This window comes from Centropristis striata, chromosome 3 (genome assembly GCF_030273125.1).
Source record: "Centropristis striata isolate RG_2023a ecotype Rhode Island chromosome 3, C.striata_1.0, whole genome shotgun sequence".
Classification (NCBI taxonomy): Eukaryota; Metazoa; Chordata; class Actinopteri; order Perciformes; family Serranidae; genus Centropristis; species Centropristis striata.
In genome coordinates, this window is record NC_081519.1 from 32,861,615 (window position 1) to 32,883,797 (window position 22,183).

Here is a 22,183-nt window from a genome sequence, read left to right on the forward strand (position 1 = left end):
TGTGTATATCAGGGCAGATGCCCTGTGACTCGACCTCAGATCAAACAAATAAGCAATGTAATGAATAACAAATCAATAACCTGAAAACGGTCTATCTCATTATTATTATTCATACAGTCTATGCTCTCACTGCTGCTGTGGCATGTTGACAGTAGAATAGAAAGGGTGGTCAGAAGGTCTAAAAGCAGGATTGACAGTTGAGTAGGCGGAAAATTGGTTGTTGTCTCTCACAGTAGAATATGTGTCACCACCATCTCCTTTTGAGTTGTTTTGAAAGTTGATAGTGGAGAAATCCTGTGGGGCATATGGGTTGGTAGGAGCTTTGGCAGTGACATAAATTGTTTTTGGTGCAGTTCCTGAGGCGGGCATGTGGGGGCCCTCCTGTATCTCCTCAAAATGACGGTCCTTCCAGAGCAAAAGGAGAAACACAGGATTAATAGTTCATATAACCAACGACAGATGTTCTAGCATGCTAAAATTAACACTGCAGTGTTTGTTTTCATATTAATATGATAAATATGTAACTGATACTGTAAGTGGGATATTTTAGTATGTCTGAAATTGTAGTATGAAACTACGCTGTACTTCTGGTGTAATATTACAATATGCAAACACTTAACACTGTCACTAACCAATCCGTACCGCAAACCCAAATAGTTCTATTTCCTGACGAAGCAATTAACGGCAGTCTCTGAGATTTTGTTTTATATTTATGAAATACAGGATTCAAACGTTAAAGAAAAAAAACTAAAGAAAGAGCTCTGTTGTGTTCTTCCTCTGTCAGAGGTATGCTGAAGCAATTTACGACAGTCTCTGGGGTTTAAATAAGATAATGTTAGCTTTAGGGTTTTATTGTTATGGAAGAGATGATTTTAAAGTTAAATAAATGTAAAGAATGTCTAAAATATGAAGAAAATAAAAACATACGACTCACATTTCTCCTTAAACCTTTTTCCCTCGTTTTGGTTAAGATTGTCAAAAAATAAGTGGCAATAAAATGAAAGAATACATTTTTCTTATTTAATAAACTCTCCCTGTTTTAGTAAAACTTATTGAGGTAATTTCATCATCCATGAGAAAAACTAAAATATGCTTTAAAAAACTAAAACCTTATTATTTGTTATTAGTGTAATTACTATAGTGTAAATATATATTTATGGGAAAGTATGCAGATGCAGCATATGACCTCTGACGTCACGCTTAAAGGTAAATTACAACTGATGCATGAACAGGACATACACACACATTAACACAGCACACAGATATGCACACTAACCTCATTTTTCTGTGCTTCTCCAATTATTTTTGGCTTCTGAAATCCTGTCAGATAAATGAGAGAAAGTAAGACAGGAGAGAAACAAGAAGTGAAGCAGAAGTACTGGAAGTGGATTCATTTTACCACACAAATCAGTCTCATTCACGACTTGATGGAAAGAACTGTTAAACGTTTTTATTTGTGTGTTTCAAGAAATCTCTTACGTTTGTAGATGAGAACCAAAATAAGCAACAGCAAAGCCACACAGACGAGCACAGCAGCGGTTACAGGAAATACCCAGGAGCCACCTGCAGGAGACAGAATGACACAACAAAAGGATGACGAGCCTTATTTAAACCACCACACAAACCTCATCCATATTTATCTGCTTCTGAAGCTTTAAAAAAAAAAAAGAAGCTTTCTCACCAATACTCGATGCAGTCGAAATAGATAAAACACATTACAGATATATAGTAATAAAATATAGAAAATAGGAAAATCAGTTTGTCAAAACATGTCCCTGATTTAAAATTGAAAAAGCCTGCAAATGTATTTGACATGTTTTACACTGGGTTCAGATTACAGCCAAACCTTAAAAATAATGTGACAACTCACCGACAGTCATCTCAAATTTGTGGAAAGTTGTAATATCTGTAGGGAGACAGTTTTGAATATATTTACATCTTATTTCAAAGACACTTTATGCATGAGTAAATACAACCTAAAAGTGTCAGATGTTTGTTTCTCACTTTTAACCTCCAGTTCTATTTTTCTGAGTGCATATCGGTATCTTCCTTTCTTTGATTCTGCTCCACACCAGTAGAAACCAGCGTGCTGTGAGGACACATTGCTGATGGACACGTTGAAGCCACTGTTGGTTTCTCTGAGAGTGAACGTCCCGTTTGACTTTTGAGAAGGCTTTGTTGATGAAATATCCTCACAGAATAAACCGCTCTCTTTGCAGAAAAACAAAAACTTGTCTTTGTTTCCGTTGTAATCACATGTGATGGTGGTTTTAGCTGTTCTGTATGCAGTTTGAATAAAGGGTCTCTGGCAGCCATCTTTCTCTGTTACTCAAAAAGAAAAAGAAAAACATGTGAAAAACATTGGAATGAGCATGCAAGCGTTGTGTTTCGACTTCTGGCCTCTATATATATATATATATATATATATATATATACATATACACACACACACACACACACACACACACATAAACAAAATGGTTCAACAAAGGACTTGAGAGACAAAAGTATGCACTCCTTACCATATTTAATCTTTTTCTTGACTTGTCTAGGGCCTTTAGGTTTCCCCTGGTCTTCTTCAGACTCTGTCCCTTGACTTTCTTTATCAGACTCAGGTTTGTTCACTTTCTCGTCATTGGAGTCAGATTCTTTGTCAAATTTACACTTGTATGTTCTAAAGTCTTCATTTTTAATGTTTCTGATGGCCACCCTGATATTTTTATTTTGTGTATCGTGGTACACAGAAAAGTTGCCCTGGTCCTGCCACACATCATTTTTAGTGCTTCGTATGGTTTTAGTGGAAGTAACTACTTCAATTTTTGTATATGTTTGAGATGTTTCAGGGTAACGGCAGGTGAAAATAACCCATCCATCAATGCATCCTTTTATATCGGCTGAGGTCTCACTGCCTGCAGATCAGAGAGAAAAGATCACATCATGTCAGATTCTGAGCTGCAATTTTGATATAATATTTATTAACTAAACATACACTCTGTCCTGATTAGGATTCATAAAATCATAAAATATCATAACATTTTTTGGTATTTCTTTAACTGCTTTAAAGTCGGACGGGGTTTAAAACACTTTTTTTTACATGCCACCACCGGGTGCTGCTAAAGTTGCTGAAAGTCTTTTTAAATCTCAGTATGTGAAGAAGTCAGCATAAAAATAAAAAAATAAAAAAACTGACTTTTTATTACATCCTTTACAGACATTAAGAGTTTTCCTTTTTGTTTCAATTGTGAAAAAAATGTTATTGCTGGTTCACAAAAAGCGTTTATATTTACTAAAGCAAATCTAAAATATCTAATATAATATTGCTTAATTGCTGTGTTACAGATGTCTTTCCAAAGGAAATAGGCCAAACATGTTTTGACACAGTTGTTTTGAGTTTTTTAGCTTGAAATTTGTAATTCTTTTAAAAAATGTATTTACAATTGCTGGATTGTTGTAGGATTTGTACAACATATAGGCAAAAACTTTGCTCAAATTGAAGCACAGAATGTTAAAAACAGTGGATTTACATTAAAAAGTCTGTTATCAGGTATTATCAGTCATTTTACCTGCCATCAGTGAGAGGATGAGGAGAAGAAAGCTCTTCATGATGTTGGTGTCAGATGCTCCGTCAGATTATTAACCTCCACAGTTCTCTTTGATCGGTGTGTCTCTTCAGTTGGGCCGTCTCAACTGTTGGGTTTCTTAAATTCCTGTCTTGATTCCTGTCCTGATAAAATACAAACTCCCCCCACCTCTCTGTGAAAATTTCCTCTTCTTCTTCTTCCTCTTCTCCTTTTGTCATATCTTCTTCCTCATTATACCGGGCATTGACAGCAAACAGTTCCTAATTGTAAATATAAAAAGAATAGTGACTGGGGGAATAAAATGACAAAAGTTATAGATTTTGAAATAGAAACAATATATATTTTTAATCCATAAAGTTGAAGCTGGGTATTTCAGCAGCATTACTGTGAAGTTATATGAGTCTTTTAAACCAGGAGTTATTAAAATCAACAGCAGTGGTAATGACTATGATGATAAAAGTAATGATGACACATCTGCGTCACTGTCTGTGAGTTTTTACCAAATTTCATCATCAGTCTTGCAGCCTATATAAAGCCAATAGGATGTGACTCACATTGAATTTCTTGCAACAACACAAAACCACAATCTGCTGATGATGAGGTGATGGCTCCTACTAAACCCATTACTGCATTTTATTTTTTAAACAGATGGATCTGTAATATTTTACATGATTGTGCATCATTTTACCTTCCTCAATAACCTGGTGTATGTGTTGTCCAGCCTTTTTTGCAACAACATGGTAGTATAATTAACATTCTCCTCTTCAGTGAATATTTGTCACATGATCATTCGTCTCAGCAGAATACATCATGGCTTCGCAGAATTGAATGTTTTTAACAGGATCATGTTGTTCATAACAGTTTATTTTAAATGACACACTTGGAATAGAGACATTTTTGAAGCAATATCACATTTTTAAGTTTGGTTTTGGTTACTTCTTTTAATGGAAATTTAATGGATCTGTTCAAGGGCTGTCTGGAAACGATAATGCTTGAAAGAAAATATTATTTTCAACCTGCTGCTGGGTTTTTCTGGGAAATTTTGTGTCAAAAAAGAAGTACAAAAGAAACTAAGTTGACTTCGACCAAAAAGACTGATTGCTTATTGACAAGAGGGGGCAGCCCTACAGGTATCAAACCACCAACTAGTGGAGAAGAAATAGAAAGATACTGATTCATATGTTTTTCCATGTGTTAGCATGTTTCCGTGGTCGACCCTTTGCTGTTAAGCCATTGTTCTCTGCAGCAAATAGTTGTTTATTGTGTGTTTGGCCTGATATGACTTGAAGACAAAATGGAGAAACTCGAAGTTTGAGCAAAGGTCTTGCAACAACAATGACACTCTCAATTACAGGACTGGTTGGGAAATATGCCCTCCTCTTTCATCACCAGTGTGATGTGTGAAACAGTGACATTACTGGAGTAGAGCAAGTGTGTAAAGGAGCATCCTGCACTGTGTGAGTACCAGAAAGTCCTCACACTGACCTCCAACCATCAGATTGTGTTGATTGTGTTGAAGCCTCTAATTTAAGGCCGTCTCTCACAACTAACAACACGGATCATTCTTCCTGACAGTCCTCTTTGGGTATTTTGGCCGTGTGGCCTGGGAGGGACACCCCCGCCTTATTTCACAAAACCCTAATGTGTTTTGGCCTATGGCGTGGGTTTGGAGTCTGATAACGCCCGTCCTGTTCTCCAAGTGAAACATGAAACAATGGCTGAGTGTGTGTTTATGGTTTATGTGTGTGTCCGCGATCGGTGGGACTGCCAGCCAATCTGGAAAGAAAACACAGATAAGATAGAGATTTTATACGTTTCAGGGGTCTGTAATGCAAATCCAAGTTCTCAAACAGACGCATGCAGAGCTGATTGGTGTTTATAAAGACTCTGGCCGTGATTCATGGTGATTTATTAGCTATTTACAACCTGCTGGTGGGAAGAACATTTACAAGAGTAAAAGCTGAAGTCTCGGCTGGAGTGATGAACTGCAGACTATAAAGGGAAAAGTAACTTTATATGATTGTTGTTGTCGATTCTTTTATTTGTTTTAGTTTGTTTGGTGGTTTTGCTAGATTATTTGTTGCCACAAAGGCAATCTTTTACTCTGTTATTACAGTCGCATCAACATGTTTTAACTTATTAGTCCAGGTGTAATTACAACAAGATGAATTGTAGGCCTTCTTCACACCTGGCCTGTCTTCAGAGTGTCTTTTCATCCAACCGAATACTGAATAAGACCTTTTTAATCGACACAAGTCTTAATATTGACTTTGATGAAGTGAAAATAAAGTCAATATCAATCATAAGGTAGCTCTGCCCTCAATCCTCCCCTGCTTTCTGGTCAGTTTTACTCTAAATTGGAGGATAATTCACTAAATGAACTTCATGCTGTATTGAAGAAGACTTGAATCTAACGGTTGAGACCATAAAGTTAGTATGAGAATGTTTACTGAGCTCAGAAATCAAGTGACAAGTAGAATCATTTTACAATGGGCTTCAATATACACTTAAAGTTTAAGTTCTCTCTGCAACTGGTGGAGTCGCCCCTTGCTGCCAATTTGATAGAATGCAAGTTTAAGGTTTTAATGCTTCCATTTTTATCTCTGGCATTTATTTCAAGCAGTGCCAGTAGGTTGGGCTGGGCCCACCCACAGTCCACACCAAAACAAGGGCGGGGTTTGCAGTGGCATTTATTAAATGCATAACAATTGACAATTCTGATTTATCTACAGGGCACAAATTAGATTTTTTGAGTGCAGCATAAGAAGACGAAGGACTGTCACTTTTTCCCAAAATCTTGTTCAAACAAGTCCAAAGTAACAGAGAATTAACTTCGATTCATTCATTACGATGAATTTAGCAGCTGTAGCAGGTTTTGTGTCTGTATGATTTGTTCAGTTTGAGTGACTCTAGCAGACGATATCGTGATGTTTCACTGTGGACATTGTCACATGCCTTTGCGGGAGACATGGCCCAACCCTACGTACCAGTGCACATCATGTAGAGCCAATTATGGAAAAAAAATCAAAACAAAGGATTTGTTTTTTCATTTCTTTTTGCAAGCGCTAATTGTGAGGGACAGAAAAATGATTGTATGAGAGACAATATAAATAGAATATAAAGTTTTTGCGTCTTTCTTCTTTTCCATCATGATTAACGATCAGAGGTGAACGTGACAGGTTTTCACTACAGTATAGTAACAAATGGATTCAGCATGTGAACCACAGTTGTTATGAACCTGTTGTGTTGGAGAGCGAAGGCGCTGCACCGTGAAGTTTGATTGATGAGGGTTAATGTTACCCTGCGGCGAGGGGAGTTGTAGAGTGTTTACTTTAGGATTTAAAAGCCTGTCAGTTACCGTCGGCTGCAGGGCGTCCTCCTGCTTCAAACCCGGCCCCTGATTGGTCCACAACAAGGACAGATGCTCTGAAGTTGCTTAATAATGTGATCCATCCTTTTAAAATAAATAATCCTGCAATCTGACACTCATCAATGTGATATTTCACCTCTGAAATGCCACTAAAGTAGGTAGATAAATTTGCTTTTTAATACCATTACTTCACTGAGTGACCTTGTTAATCTTCATAGCTGCACTTATCAGGTTTTGAATTACTTTTGTGATACAGTCAGAATGAAGCAGATACTACAGTATAAACATGATCGTCACTAATGGTGGGAAATCTCCCTCCATTAATGCCAAGTCTTTCTGAAAATACAACTGCAGTGAATTCCCTTTTTTAAAGTAATGATATGTTTTTACTCCCTGAAAGCATTCCTGTCTCCTTTTCTTGCCCTCAGACAGAAACACTTGACAAGAAGATTCGTTCACATGCTACTGTGTATAAACCATGAGATATTTTCATTAAATAAAACATTATTATCTCTTAATGAAATGCAGAAAACGCCTGACCTATTTACCTCATGTTTGAGTCAGAACTGTATGTGTCGAAGAAGGTTTTAGTCGGGCCTCCTCACTGCTTAAAGGCAAAAAAAAATCACCTTTAACATTTTTTTTTCTCTTCGTTTTTGGAGAAATAGGTTTTTAGAAATCTCCACTTTCTTTTAATCTGGCTGTTATGCTTCCTTAATGTTCATAAACTTAATGTTCTCAAATGAGGTTCTTTGAAACCATAGTTTGATGATAAGCTTAATAAAAGATGCCGTTTCTGATATCATAATCTGCAGCTTAAATCAATTCACATGTGGATTCGAGTTGAAATTTCACTGAATTCAGTTACTATGTTGATGTATTTTGTTCACAACTTTAGCTCCCTCCGTCCCCTTTCTTTATGTCAAAGTTTGTTGGAAGTTTCATTTTAAAAGTCAAAAACAAGTGAAAGGATTTAGATTTAGATTTAGTATAATATCCACTTAATTTTCAGACAATTTTCACTAACAGATGATTATATTTCAGTCATGGTCAGATTATTGGCAAATTTTTGTAGTTAGAATCAGGATGTTGCTCAGGGACACAAAAGCAGAGCTGATAGTTTGGTGAATTTAACACCAGCAGTCTGCTTTTTGCTTCTTTTATCATGATTTTATATCACTTCTTTAGAGGAAGAATGGAAGAAAGAAAAGGGAGAAAGAATGAAACTGCAAAAATAAACCTCTGCTAGTGTGCTGGCTTCGGTTTATTTGTGTTTAATAATATTTGTCAGTTTCGCCTAATGTTACTTAGCAACAAAACTTCCTGGAAGTATTTAGGGAATCACTAAAGCTTAAAAAAAGATCAAACCCCTCATAATGTCATGACTCCTTCAGATAGAAGGCTTTGTTCGGAGCCATAAAATCTGCAGTCGACAGTTTGAGTGCCGCTCAGTTCATCTTTGAGATGCTTCATGTAAAATGAGACATAATGTCTTTAATCTCTTCTAATCTTTTTCTCAAAGTCAGAAAAGCTCAACAAATATGATTGAATGACCATCATAAAAGTCAAGCATAAGCACTTACAATCTTCAAGATAAACACACAACAGAGACAAACATTGGAGCTTGTTTGATAGAATTGACTCTCACGAAGTCTCAGAGTTACTGATACAAAATTACATTTGTACCAAATTTGGTCAAAACTTTCCTGCTCTGCTTTGGCCTAAAAGGCAGTTTGTTCTGAATATGGAAAACATTATAAGTTCATGTTACGTTCATGCTCAGGAGCTTCAATACTTCAGCTGTGGAGTTTAAGTTTTTAAAACATCAGTCAAATTGCATGATAGGCCGTGTGCTTCACCGGCCTGGTAATCAAACTGAGTTGCCACTTTGTTTTCAGCCTGACGTCCTGCTCATGTTTGCATATTTTTTTATTCAAGGTGTAAGGTGTTTTGTTTTTGCCTGACTTATCAAATGACATCTATTCTAGCTTCATGTGACTTGGTCACCGGTAGGTGTTTCATTTTGTTGACTTTGTTGAATAGTTAAATTATTCTTTACTTTTACATCATTAAATGAACTGGAAACTTAACAGGATCATTTAGATTAGTAATTAAATGTTAGTCAGAAGAAGTGGTAGAGTTTGGACCCAGTGGGGTTACATCATTTTCAGTCAACACAAAAGGTTTGTGCGTACGGATAGACAGAGAAGAGAGGAAAAAGACTCATATCTGATTGGTTTTCGGTGTAATTCAGTAGGGTCGTCAATCAACCGTTTCAGCCTGATGTGATATTACGAAATCAGCAGCCTGCGATCGATAGAAAGCATATCTTTAAGATGTTACTTATCGATTTTTGTATTTGTTGATCATGGACTCGAAATATCAATGCAGATCAATGGATCATTATATCCCAACAATTTATTGTAGTTCTCTTATCTGACAGTAACAAGTAGTATTGGGTCAATTTCTGGTTTTCCCAGTCGAGTCTGCTGTACAAGCTTAAACCAGTCTCATTCTTAATCCTGCAAAGCTCTAAATGTCTGATTGCTGAGCCCAAAGCCAGAATTGTTGAACAAATCAGAGATGTGCGCAGTGATTAGGCGGTGAAAAACCAACCGAATGTCTTTCCTGATGTAATCACTCAAAATCATAATCAGTGACATCTTAACCAGTTTAGACCAAGATTTCAACATAGGTGAGTATATATATATATATATATATATATATATATATTAGACAACGATGAAAGACAAAAACTATTCCTTCATCTTTCTACCCATTGACAAAGAATTGATGCATTTAGCTCAGCAGGGTTATCCATTCATCCTGTCATCCCTTCATCTGTCTGTCCACTCAAGAAAAAATCTCCCTCTGTTTTCATGAATGAGCGAAAGCCTCTCAGGTTACATCCCATCATGTGTTTTTGCAGGTGTTGAGAATTACAAAGTGTGAGGAGGGTTGTGACCTCATCCATCACAGCACCGCTACACTATCAGGTTCAGACATTATTTCACATCCTGGACGCTAAGTGGGCCATACAGTGATCGTGTTGACATTTATACAATATTTAATGTACTGTAGTGTGAGGTAAAAGCTCCATGTTCAAACCATCATGTCTCAGAAAAACACTTTTATTGCATCTTTGATGGAGAAGATGGAATTTGTGTTACATTGTATCTCACATATGTATTCAATGCATTATTGCCGTGTCCAAATAATCTAAAGCTTTGAATTCATGTTTTATCATAACACAATAACAAGAAATAACTACAAGAAACTCTACTTTGTGAATTTGTAACTTAATATTTATCATTATCATCCTTATTTCCTGCTTTAACAGTGTTACAGTGAGAGAAAAGTAAAAATAGGTGAACAGCTTGTTGGCCTTTTTAAATTACACAGAGCTTATCTTATCTACCACAGGTTTGTTGTTAGGATGTAATAGGTTTCTACGAATTCTTGATGACTGCCAGAGTTCATCCAGGTATCTTTATACCAGGAAGAATGAAGAATTCCTTGTTTTTCTTTTGTTCACACCCTGTTTTGTGTGCCAAGCTGAAATGGAGTGGAGATCATGCCCAAGTGGTAGAGTGCACCAGTTATTTCAACAGTCTTTTAAACTGTGTTTAAACATAATGACCCTACAATCCTGGTATTCACAAACCTCCATTAAAGGGTTTGTTACCTGTTATTATTCTCCATCTTAAAATGCCATGCATAATACATCACATGTGCACCTGCACATATACATAATAAAACAGAATAAATGTTGGTAATCTGGCCTTTTTAGCTGCAGATGTGAGAGAAGTAATAGTTATAGCAACAACAATGTCAAAGAATTAACGGTGATGCTTGAGGTGCCTGCAGACAAAATGCATGAGGTTTAAATAAGAGGAGATTATCATATAAGCGCAAACATGAAATATACTAAAGCATTTTAGGTATTTCTCTTGGTTTTAAAGAAATTATTGATTCTGCAGATTCTATTCAATCTTTATCAGAGAAAAGACGGTTATTTTTTCACACAGACTCAAGACAGGAAATCTTTCTGTTCTTCCATCTCTTTGTCTCTTTGTGTCTCACTCCAAATCTAATGGTCTCCACAGTCCTTATGTCTGTTTTTTTTGGTCTGTTTTATTCCATCCTTTTTTCTTTCTTTTTTTTTACCCTTGTCTCTCTGCCACATTATCTGAAATAATCTTTTTTGGCATTATCCATGGAAGAGAAAGAATATTGCTAAATAACTTATATAAATAACTTATAATTTAAAGACATTTAAAAGCGAGTACATCATAGAGATAGAAAAATGAAATAAACAGTGAATAAATCATTTTTTGCTCCCTCATGTGTGGTGGAATACAGTACAAACATCATACATACACAAAAAACAGATCAATTATTAGTGAAGTTAACATGTGATAACTGCGGAGAAATAAAGAAAGACAAATAAAGAGACAAACATTAAGTTTAGCAGGGGGACAAATAGAAAAACAGACATAGCTGAAACCAAATCCTTGAGTAAAAAAAGACATCTCCTCATCCGTCCATCCGTTCCCACAGACGGAAGGTGAAAGGGCTGTTTGGTGACTCCTGTTACTCCTGATTTCAGCCTAAAGAAAATACAGAAAACACCAGAACTACAGAGCACAGAAATACTTCACAGCATGTCGTCTTCATTTTGAACATTTTGGGGGATATAAAGACTCAAAATTGATAACTTTATTTGATATGTTGGGATTTCAGTGACATAAAAAGTTAACTAAACTGTGAAGAGCTTTTCTATCATGACTTCTGTCTTTGGATACTTGTACAAAAAGGCTTTGAGTCATGAGACATGCATCTGTCAATCACCACATCAAGAAGCCCCCATCCTGAAGCCTCAACCTCAGCTTAACTACTCCATACCCAATTATAAAACTAAGACTATGTTGTGACACAGACTTCTAAAATTGTAAAACCAAAAAGGATTGAATGATGTTGGTATTTGGAATAGACATCTGCTCCAAATGGATGCTTCAGCCTTTGTTGCCCCCTTCCACACCTTCTTCTTCTTTCTGTTATCAAATAAGGGTAAGAATGGAAAAAAAATAGTGTAAAAATAGAAAAATTGGGGCTTTAACTGGGATGTTGCAATGACATTGGTAGATGCCAAAAATTTACCTTATGTGGACCCTTGCAATTATGTGGAAGGTGAAGCTTAGTGGGTCCATCAGAAAGAGTTTCTGCTCATGTCACAAAACTTGATTACACTCTGCTAGCAGCTATGCCTGTTAGTTTACGGTCCGGATGCTGTAGCTAAAGTATGTAACAAAGAGATGACAAACACAACAAACAAAATCATATCAAACTAGAGAAACACTTGGAGAGGGCAGAGTTCTGCCAGGGCACATTCAGGTGCCCCTCAGATGGGCCTACTCCCCAAGCTGGAAAGTCTCATTCTTCTGACCTCCCTGTGATCATAATTTTTACACTGTGATGTGGAAACAATAGCAGCAAACAGTTGTGTTTAAACAACACGCTGACAGCTGTTTGTAGTCTGACTCACCGGATGTAAACTGTGGATATCAGCCTGCCATTGGTTACAACTGTCACACAATCAAAATGTTCACTTCCTCTCTGAGTTGTTGTTCAGACATGACTTGGTTTTCACATGAATTTTTACAATCTGGAATTATTATTTGGACACCATAAAAATGCGGCAAAAATCGTGCAACGTGCAAAGTGAAAAATAATTTGTGTATCTGCCCTCTGTTTATTTTCCTGTCAACCACGCTTTATGAAAACTGGGCCAGTAGTTTTTCCTGTAATCCTGCTGACAAACAGACCAAAAATCATAACCTCCTTGGCAAAGACAAATGATAAGATTACTTCTTTGATGTAATCAAAAACCATTAAAATTTAATGCGGCAGTGTCTGGGCCAGAGCTCATTAAGATATCATCACTAATAGATTAATAAAACTGTTCATAAATAAAAGCTGATAAATAATTAAAACCTGCTGCACATTTGGGTAAAGGAAGATTACGAGATTACGATTCTGTCAGGGTGATAACGGAGAAATTAACATCAGATGTCAGAGAGAAAATGACATATTCATATATTCAACACACTCATACCTAAACGTAAGAGTTGGCATGTTCAAACGTATCACTAACAATTGAAACAGTCAAAGTTTTGTGTAGGCAACAGTTTCGAAGGTGAAGTAACTACCAGAAGTTAGGTAATTACGTGTGTAACGTAAAACATGAAGCAAAAAAGTTGCGTTTTGTAACTTCAGATACTAACATTGAGGTTTGGTTTCACACAGGACATGGACTCTGGTCTCCTGTGTCAAAGTCCTGCATTTGTTTGACCCGTCCAACTGCTTCCACCCTCCCTGAGTGGACCTTACTTGCGCTGTGGCATGCTTTACGATTACTACGGCCACTAGAGGGCACCACTGTACAAACACGTGGGGTTGTTTTTTGTGGGACGACAGTCTCGATATGAGAGTCGTTTTGTACAGTTTTGATTACTCTTTGACTAAGACAACAATAATCCCACAAACAAACCTTTTATCTCTCTAAAAATAGAAAGCAAAGCACAAGGAGGATTCTTAGCAGCTCTCTGTGTTGCAGCTCTGTGCACCAGGCTCTCGGCCCACTCCTGTTCCCATGAGAATGATCTCTGGTCAGGGCAGAAGCCACTCACTGTGTAACCCTCTGCTCTCCCCCAAAGGACCAATTGGCAACATTAAGTGAGCGACCCGGCCCCGCCAAAATTAAGATGTATGCCCGCAGCACTGCACTAACAGTAGACTGAGGTCAGACCAGGCTGAAAATACTGTTTTATGTCAAAGTAAATGAGTTAGATGATGAGAACATCTTTTTATCTTTGTGTGCTCTTTGACCAGCAGAGGATGGTTAACTTCTCAAAGTTAACGTCCTGTTGCTCTCTGTATCTCTGCTTCCTTTTATTTTCTTTAAATTGAAATGACACTTTGAACACATTTTAGGATCTTTATCTTCTTGCACAAATCTGTAAGTGTGACTCTTATCGCTTTTATCAAAGAATTTGATCAGATCTTGTATCACTCAACTCCTGCAGAACAGTTTATCGCTGTGCAAATAAACTCAATAACTGACAACTCACATCTCACACACACACACACACACACACACACACACTCACATGTAGAGATTGTGTTTCATCAGCCTGGGACCAAGCCATCTGTCTGGAACTAATCTTTGTATGTATTTCCTTGAGTTTAGAGCAGCAGGACAGATGAAAAGGTACATCCTGCGACAGAGAGATTTTAAACCAAATGTACGTGGACTATGTGGTTTGCCTTGGCCCCCTGATCTCCCATGATGCCCCAGGGCATGGCTGTGTTTATAGGACAGAGTAAAATCTGCAGCTTCCAGTTGCTGACTCAGAATAAATGACCATACAAGGCTTCAGGATTTACTTCAGATCAGTTAGGAGAGACGAATTCAGCAGCTACTCAACCACGTTTAGGTCTCTTTATTTCTTTCTGTCTTTCCTCTGTTTCTTTCTCTGCCCCCTCTTTCTCTGTGTCAATTTCATTTATCTCTTTTTCTGCCTTCACTCCCTTCATCTTCCCCCTTTTCCTTTTTCTGGCTACTTCTCATTCCTTCGTTCCTTCCTCCCTCCTTTCTTTTCCTCTCAGCCCACAAATAGAGAGGGTACTCTAATAGACCTCCCTCAGGTCTCCTGTCCCTCCACTCCCCCTCCTCCTCCTCCTCCTCCTCCCTCTCTTCCCTCGCTTGCTCATTCCTCCTTTTCTCAGCCAGCCCCTGATAAGAAGGGGCCGAAGTATTTCTCTTCAGCCACTTCTGAAACTGGAGCCAGCAGAGAAGGAGGTTTTCACCTTCATCTTTTTAATTTTCACATTCACTTTCCATCCTTCACATCACACAATCTCTATTTTATCTTTCTCTTTTTCTTCTCACTTAGCTTTCTCTCCATCCTTTTTTCCCCTGAGTGGGTCTGGACCTGCACCTGGAATTTCAAGAACATCACTAAAGACCTGCCCAGGGTCAAGCCAGTGGACTCATTCAGAAAAATCTTCATTTGCAAGACGAACCCGACAACAGAACAAATTAAAAACTCAATAACAAAAAAGTAAAGACAAAATGAGATGGAGCCACATATCGATCAACTCATCTGATGTGAATCTTTTCCACAAGTGAGGAAGCAACAGGAGACCACCACAGGACAGAAGCTGCTTTTTGTCTCTAAGTAATTTCATGAATGATATCAGAGCTGAACAAACTGAAGGAGCTGAGGGTGCAGGGTCAGACTTAATGGACTGCAGGTAGGTGCAGAGACATCCTGCACTCAGATGTTTTCATAAAGTGAATTGGGGTCAAAGCGTGAACGAGCATCTCTTGACCCTCTTCGCACTGAGGGAAAACACTTTGATACAGTTGAAGAGGGCGTCATGAAAGGTTTAAATCTCAGCCGGGGGTTGCTGTTGCTTCTGCTGCTTTGGACCTTGTCTTCTGTCGCTGATGCTGCCGGTGTTGCGAGCACCGAACGAGGAGGAGCTGGGAGAAGAAGAGGTGGTAGCGGTGGCGGCAGCGGGGAGAAGAGAAGAAAGTTTCACCGCATCCAACACGGCCAGTGCAGCTACACCTTCATCCTCCCGGAGCTGGACGGGTGCCAGGGCGGAGGATCGCTGTCACAGGCTGAACAATACGGCGTCTCTCGTGGCGGGGTGAGCGTTGTGCAGAGAGACTCGCCACCGATCGACAGTGAATGGTCCGCTCAGAAACTGCAGCACCTGGAGAGCACAATGGAGAACAACACGCAGTGGTTGCAGAAGGTAAGGGAAAAACTCTTCTTCTCTTTATTGTCTTGTTTCAAGATCTTTTGTACGCATCACCATAACCTTATTCATGTCGAAAAAGGCAAGTAGGTTGACAATTACAGACACAAATGTCTGAACTGTCTCCTGACCTGTGCATCTTTAAAGAGCATACTTGAAGGAATAAATGATTGTATTGGGGTTTTTTCACCAAGAACCTTCTCTCACTCCAAAAAGGTAAACTTCAGTAGAAACTTCAGCTGTAAGACTGCAGATATTGTCACTGGGTGCATCATTAGATGTAAAGCAATCTAAATATCACACACTAATCAGAGGCTTAACCTAACACTAGAGAAAAGAAGAGTGTAATGGAGATATATGACTTGTCAATGGATGCTCTGTCATGGTCTCTTTAACCCTACAATAAAGAAATAAAAAAATAAAGAATAAAGAAAGTATGTGACTCAGGATTCCTTTAACGGAAATGTCATTTCAGCAGCTGTGTACGCAGTGTGTGTGTGTGTGTGTGTGTGTGTGTGTGTGTTCTGTTTTTTTAGATTCTAACAAGCTTGATTTTCTTGCTCGTTGATCTGTTGGACAGAGATCAAAGTTTCAGGTTATGACTCTGGATGAGTGGCAGCTGGTTTCAATCAGGAGAAAAGCAGAGAGCGTGTTCCCTCCTGTTGTCCTAACAAACTATAATTCCTCCTGTTGTAGTTTCATTGGAGCTGTGACCACACGGTGCGTAATGAGAGCCAACATCAAACCTTTTCCCGTTCTCCCATTACATCACGTCTATCCTGCAGGGAAATGTTGCTGCTCAAATGTTCAAATGCTAAGTTCCCTCTGCACTGTGATGATTGTCACTGTGATGCCCAGCTGTCTTGTGAAGGCTGTCAGACTGACATGTGCCCTCATTCAACCAGGGCTCCCTCCCATTGTGCAAGAAATCCAGACTAACTAGTATCGTTGCTTGTGCTTCAGCATAGAAACTCTCACTGGATTCCCATCAATTAACACCAGTAATGAGAGTTGTTGCCAATTAAGGTAAAGGGGATAAACAGGGTATGCTTTCGGGTGCAGTAATGATCTTGTAATCGACAAGTCACTCCCACAGTGTTGTCCTGTCTGGGTATTGTCTGTGTTTTGGTTTTTGGAACTTTGAAACACAGTGTGTTTTTAGTAAATTATAGCATTTTGCTTAAAATTGTTTTGTTCAGCTTTTTGTTGTTCATCTATGCACCTTTCTAACCAAGCAAGCCCATGCTAGCTGATAACTTAGCTCCACATTCTGGTCTGAATATGGTTTCTTCTGGCTCCAACAAACAAAGATGGTGTTGGCCAAAAAAGATCAAAACAAGGAACAAACTCAGGGAAAAAGTATATCTGTATAAGGCCCTGTTCACACAAGGACGCTCGCGGGTAAAAACAACAAAATATTTTATCGGAAGTGCCTTTCGTTTAGACGGTGACGGCGTTTTGGGGGCTTAAAGACGCAAAAATCTGAAACCACCTTCCAAAGTGGAAAAGTGAAATACGCTCCGCCGTAGCGTGTCCGTCTACACTGACAAGACGCAAAACTCTGCTCAGATCTGCTCACGTCACGTATGTGTTTACGTCACATACATGCTCCAGTAAAGGAAAATAAACAAACGTGGGATTATTTCCATGCGTCGGACCTTCAAGCTGCTCTGGCAGCTCTAATAAACTTATAGGAGTCTTTCCACCAAATGTACAGGATATGTACAGATAGTATTAGTGAACAGAGAAGGATCACATTTTGGATGCAGCAATTCGTCGGAGGCGAGCCAGACGGCTGTAAACGAGACCTGGGAGATCTAGTGGATGGAGGAGAACTTTGTGGAAGGAGTAGCTGATGAAAATGTGTGGCGTGAAAACTTCTGCATGCCCAAAGATGCTCTTATGGCTTTAAGTGATGCCGCCTGGCATGCATGCAATCGAATTTTACACACTTTTGCGTCACCGTATGCACGCAGATTTCCTCTCAAAAATGCTCGTCTAAACGAGGAATAAAAAGTGAAGACGCAACGCCACTTTTGCGTCTTCTGTTGAGACCGTCCTCGTGTGAACGGGGCCTAAAAGAAGTGTATTAATTGCTTGTCTAATGGACCATTTGACAATGCCTAACAAATATCTTTATTCGATCAAAATGTTTTACAATTAAATACTGGGCGCTATTAATCCCGTGTGTAAATATTTTTTCTCTGTTTGATCCTTAAAAACTTTACAAACCCACCTGGGAATCATAATACTTCTTCCAACACTGTCACCATCGATACTGGTTCAACATTTTATCTAATAGTTGTAAAGACATTTCAGTTTGAACTAAAGTAGTGAACCAATCGACGGACCAATTGCAATTATGCTGACAGCTTGGCTAAAAGTAGCAGAAACTTATTTTTCAAAGGGAAATTGAGCAAATGACATAAGTCAGTGACAGCTATAAAGGTATCCGGCTTATATTTTCACAGCTGTGATTAAAGGAACTATATTTCTTCAAATTATGCAATGTGAAAGGAGCACACTGCCTGCCCAAAGTCTCATTTGGATGATCGATGTGCTCAAAGATAATTGTACAATGAGGATTTACACAATGGTCTCTGTACATACAGTACGGACCACACAGCGTCTTCCGGGGCGTTACAGTTGTTGCAGTTCCTCTGTCATCTCCTGACAGTTAAAACAGTCACTCTGACTCCTGCTGATGTGCAGATTGAAGTGGTTTGTGTGCAGCAGGTGATGTTGATCCATGAAATCAGATTAGTGAAAGAAAACAGTTTTGAAAGGAATGTGTGTCCGGGAAGTCCCAATTCATCATCATTAGAATCATTTAAACGTCTCCGCCGCAGCGTGAACAATGCTTCTGTTTTTGGAGTCAGAGTATGAATCATAATTCTTACAGAAGGAATGCCGAGTTAACAGCAGATGTATTTATTCTCCTAAATGTTGGGTGTATCCATCATGGCCTTCAGACGGTTGACGTTTACTGTAGAAAGAATGCAACTTAAGCATAATGGAATACTGAAAATTGAAGCAGTCAGCTAATGTATTAAGCCCATTTTCAACCAAAACTCTGCAGAAACTTTAAAAACCAGAGGAGCTAATCTCAGGAACTACAAGAAGTCAAATAAAAATCTCTTTAGTAGATTCATTTTTGAGTTATCAGCTCATCTGCTCTTGATTCAGGAAGGCAACAACAATTCCCAAAGAAAGAATAACAAGAAATGGCAGATCCTCTTCCTGATATTGATATCTCAGTACCCTTTTACTTTATCAATGAGGACGGACACAAGTTGAACTGTAGTTGAGTCTCTGTTTCACCAATCGGCAATGGTCAGGGCTACAAAAGTTCCCCAACCTTTTGGGGAAATTAGCTTTTTTAACGTCTGCAACTATCACAGCACAGGAACTAAATTTACTCACTGGTTAAGTTTGTCAAAAAGTTGTTTGATCCCTGAAATATTCCTGCATAGAAACACCCATTTATTAGTTTCTAATAAGGAAATTGTAATGAGCATTTTGCACAATTTTGTTTTATGTACAGATCATATGATTATTTGATTAAGAAAATGTTTTTTTTTAAATCTTGAACTCCGAAACCCACATACTTTTGCCAAATATTTTGCCAGCAGCAGTGATTGATTTTCATCTTTACTCCTTTAAATGCTACATGATCACACTCTAAATCTCTGCAGCTTAAAGAAATAAACTTTCTTCCAGTCAGATCTCCTCATTTTGTGTTTGATACGTTAGATGGGTTTGGATACATCTCAGTGTCTGCTCTGAGAATCTGAAGGAGAGATTGATTTATTATACCAGAAAGATTTTAAGTTACAAAGAATTCAGAGAGGTGCTTCACTGGATTAAACCCTGAGTGTTTTTAACAAGCCAGCTTGTGTGTGTGTGCGTGTGCGTGTGTGTGTGTGTGCGTGTGTTTACCACCCACACTGTTAAACCTCGGAAGAGATGTGGGTCAAGTCCAGAGCTGAGGTCTGCAGCACCCTGACGCGAGACAGAGAGATGAACTTTGACCTTTAACCTTCACTCAGCCGTCGATATCTAATCGCTCTCCGACGTAAAAACATCAGTCAGTGTCGTTTGTTACCGTCATCTCATTTAGGTTTAATTCAATTCAGATAAAAGATAACTATGTCTCCTCTCAGTTCCTCTATCTCTCCCTTTCTCTTTCTTCTTCGTCGCTTATTTTATCTCCCTCCTCTCAGCCTAAAGTTATAGCACCAAAGCTTCAGAGAATTTGATGTGTTCTACATTGAAGTGAATTCATCTTTTTTGTAGAGTGCCTCTACTCTGATTAAATGAGAAAAGTTGCTTCATTTGATTCCATGTCCTCATAATGCCTTTATGTTTCTGTTAATTAGATATATATTAAAACTTTTTCTTATTTCTTTTCCCTTGTTAACCAGGTAAAAATCTGAGATTAAAATCTCCTTTCCTAAAGAGGCCCAACCACTACTGCAGCATAAAAGCATCCTTAAAACAAAAATGAATTTGATTTAAATATTTAATGAGTTCCTCCTTGACCATTTACTTACTTGGTGAAGGTAAATAAAAAAATGGCTCAACATAACTGTTATATACTACAAAAAAATAATTTAAACTAGTTGATCTAACTAGCTCTTTATTGAGCTTTTATTAGCATTAAGTTTGTTACAGAGATGCAACTAATGATAGCATGTATTATTAATGAATCTGCCAATTATTTTCTTATGTAACCTAAATCTGTTGTGTATAAAATGTAAGAAAATTGTGAAAAATGGATTCCTAGAGCCCAAAGTGACATATATATATATAGACACATATTGATGAGCAAATCCTCACAGTTGACACTGGAACCAGAATATGTTTAATATGACTGAAAGGATGAATGGATTAGTTGGTGATTTATATTCTGTACTTTATGTAGATGAATGACTTAATAGTTTCAGCTGTGGTTTGTAATTTTCCCTGCATTCTCAGGCTCAACTTCTCTTTTTCTTAAAGACTGCACAAAAAAAGTTTTGAAATGATAAAAGAGAAGGGAAATTGCACAAAGCAAAGTTGAGAGACATAACACAGCTGTCTCATGTCTACAGTCTAGCTGTAAAAAGTGTGTCACTCCCCAACCCCCAAACTCAGTAGATTCATTTGTTCAGATTCTTCTGAATATTTGCTTTTCTCATGCGGTCACTGGTGGCAAATGTTCTTTCTTACAGCTCAGGAAGTCACAAATCAGATCTTAAAGCCGAAGTCTCGAACTTTGGTCAAAATACAGATGATGACGGAGCAGCTATGTGGCATTTGTGATGTTATTTCATCGCATTGTTTTTTGAATGCAGAGATGATGGGAACCAAACAGCTGTGATGTAACAAACTCTCTCAGCAGCCAATCACTGAGAGCGCCAGGTTTTTAGACATGCTAGTCTAAAGCCAGCCATGCTAACAGCTCATATTGATAACATAGCATGCTAATGTTTCGTCATTAGGACTACACTCAAAGTACAGCCGATGCTGATGGGAATGCCATTTGGTTTTCAGGGATTTGATTCTGACATTGTAATCGACACACAAATTTTTGACCCGATGATCAGATGATGGTGTGAGAGGAAAATTCCGAGGATCACAAGTTATTTCTATTCATCCTGAAGGGAACATGAATGTTTGTACCAAATTTTATCATAATCCACCAAGTAGTTGATGAGATATTTCTCTTTACAGTATGAAGTGTGAAGTGAGATGAGCTATCCTGTGGAGACCATGAATGTTTAATAAAAACAATGAAAATATAAATTGCTTATTGGCAGTACTCCCCAGAATTTTTGTGAAAGAACTCTGAAAAAAAGCACCCCCTAACTCTAATTCTGAGCATGACTTCAGACATTAGTCAACTGCGTTTTAAGCTGTTTTATAAAAGTTAATGTTCATAGCAGCTTAAATATCAACCAGTTATAGTTAGCCCAGTTCACAGGGTAAAGTTTCAGTGGTTCTTTCTTTCCACTTTGGCCTCTGCAGCAGTTAAAAGGTTTTCAAGAGAGTCGGTCTGTAAACAGCAGTAAGTGAGGTAGTTAACAGGGGGCTTGTTTAGTTTTCTGCCAAATGACTGACTTCAAATGAACCTGAGACTCAGAGAGAGAGACAGGAAAGCCACTGTGGTCAGATCACAGCCCGGCTATCAACTGCTGCTGTGATACGATGCTTTGATGTGCTCCAAGGTTATTTTCATGATAACCTGCACAGAGGAAGAAAAACAGTGGCAACTTAGAAAAACCGGACAGGATAAGAAGGAGATAAGTGGATTTTAAAGATGACACAGAATGGATATTTTAATGTAAACCACACTGTCGTAGTTTGACATTTGTCCTGGAGTGAAAAATAACGTGTGAAGAAAAAAACTCAGTCTGATGTT

The 22,183-nt window shown here is 38.2% G+C and overlaps 1 protein-coding gene across 1 annotated transcript in view; it reads left to right on the forward strand.

Annotated features, from left to right (window-relative positions):
* angpt4 (angiopoietin 4) overlaps positions 1–22,183 on the forward strand; it is a 75,948-nt gene that overhangs the window by 15,324 nt on the left and 38,441 nt on the right. The window contains exon 2 of the mRNA XM_059329773.1: positions 14,907–15,777. Coding sequence (XP_059185756.1) covers positions 15,394–15,777 — 384 coding nt within the window. The 5' untranslated portion in view covers positions 14,907–15,393. The remainder of the gene's footprint in view (positions 1–14,906; positions 15,778–22,183) is intronic.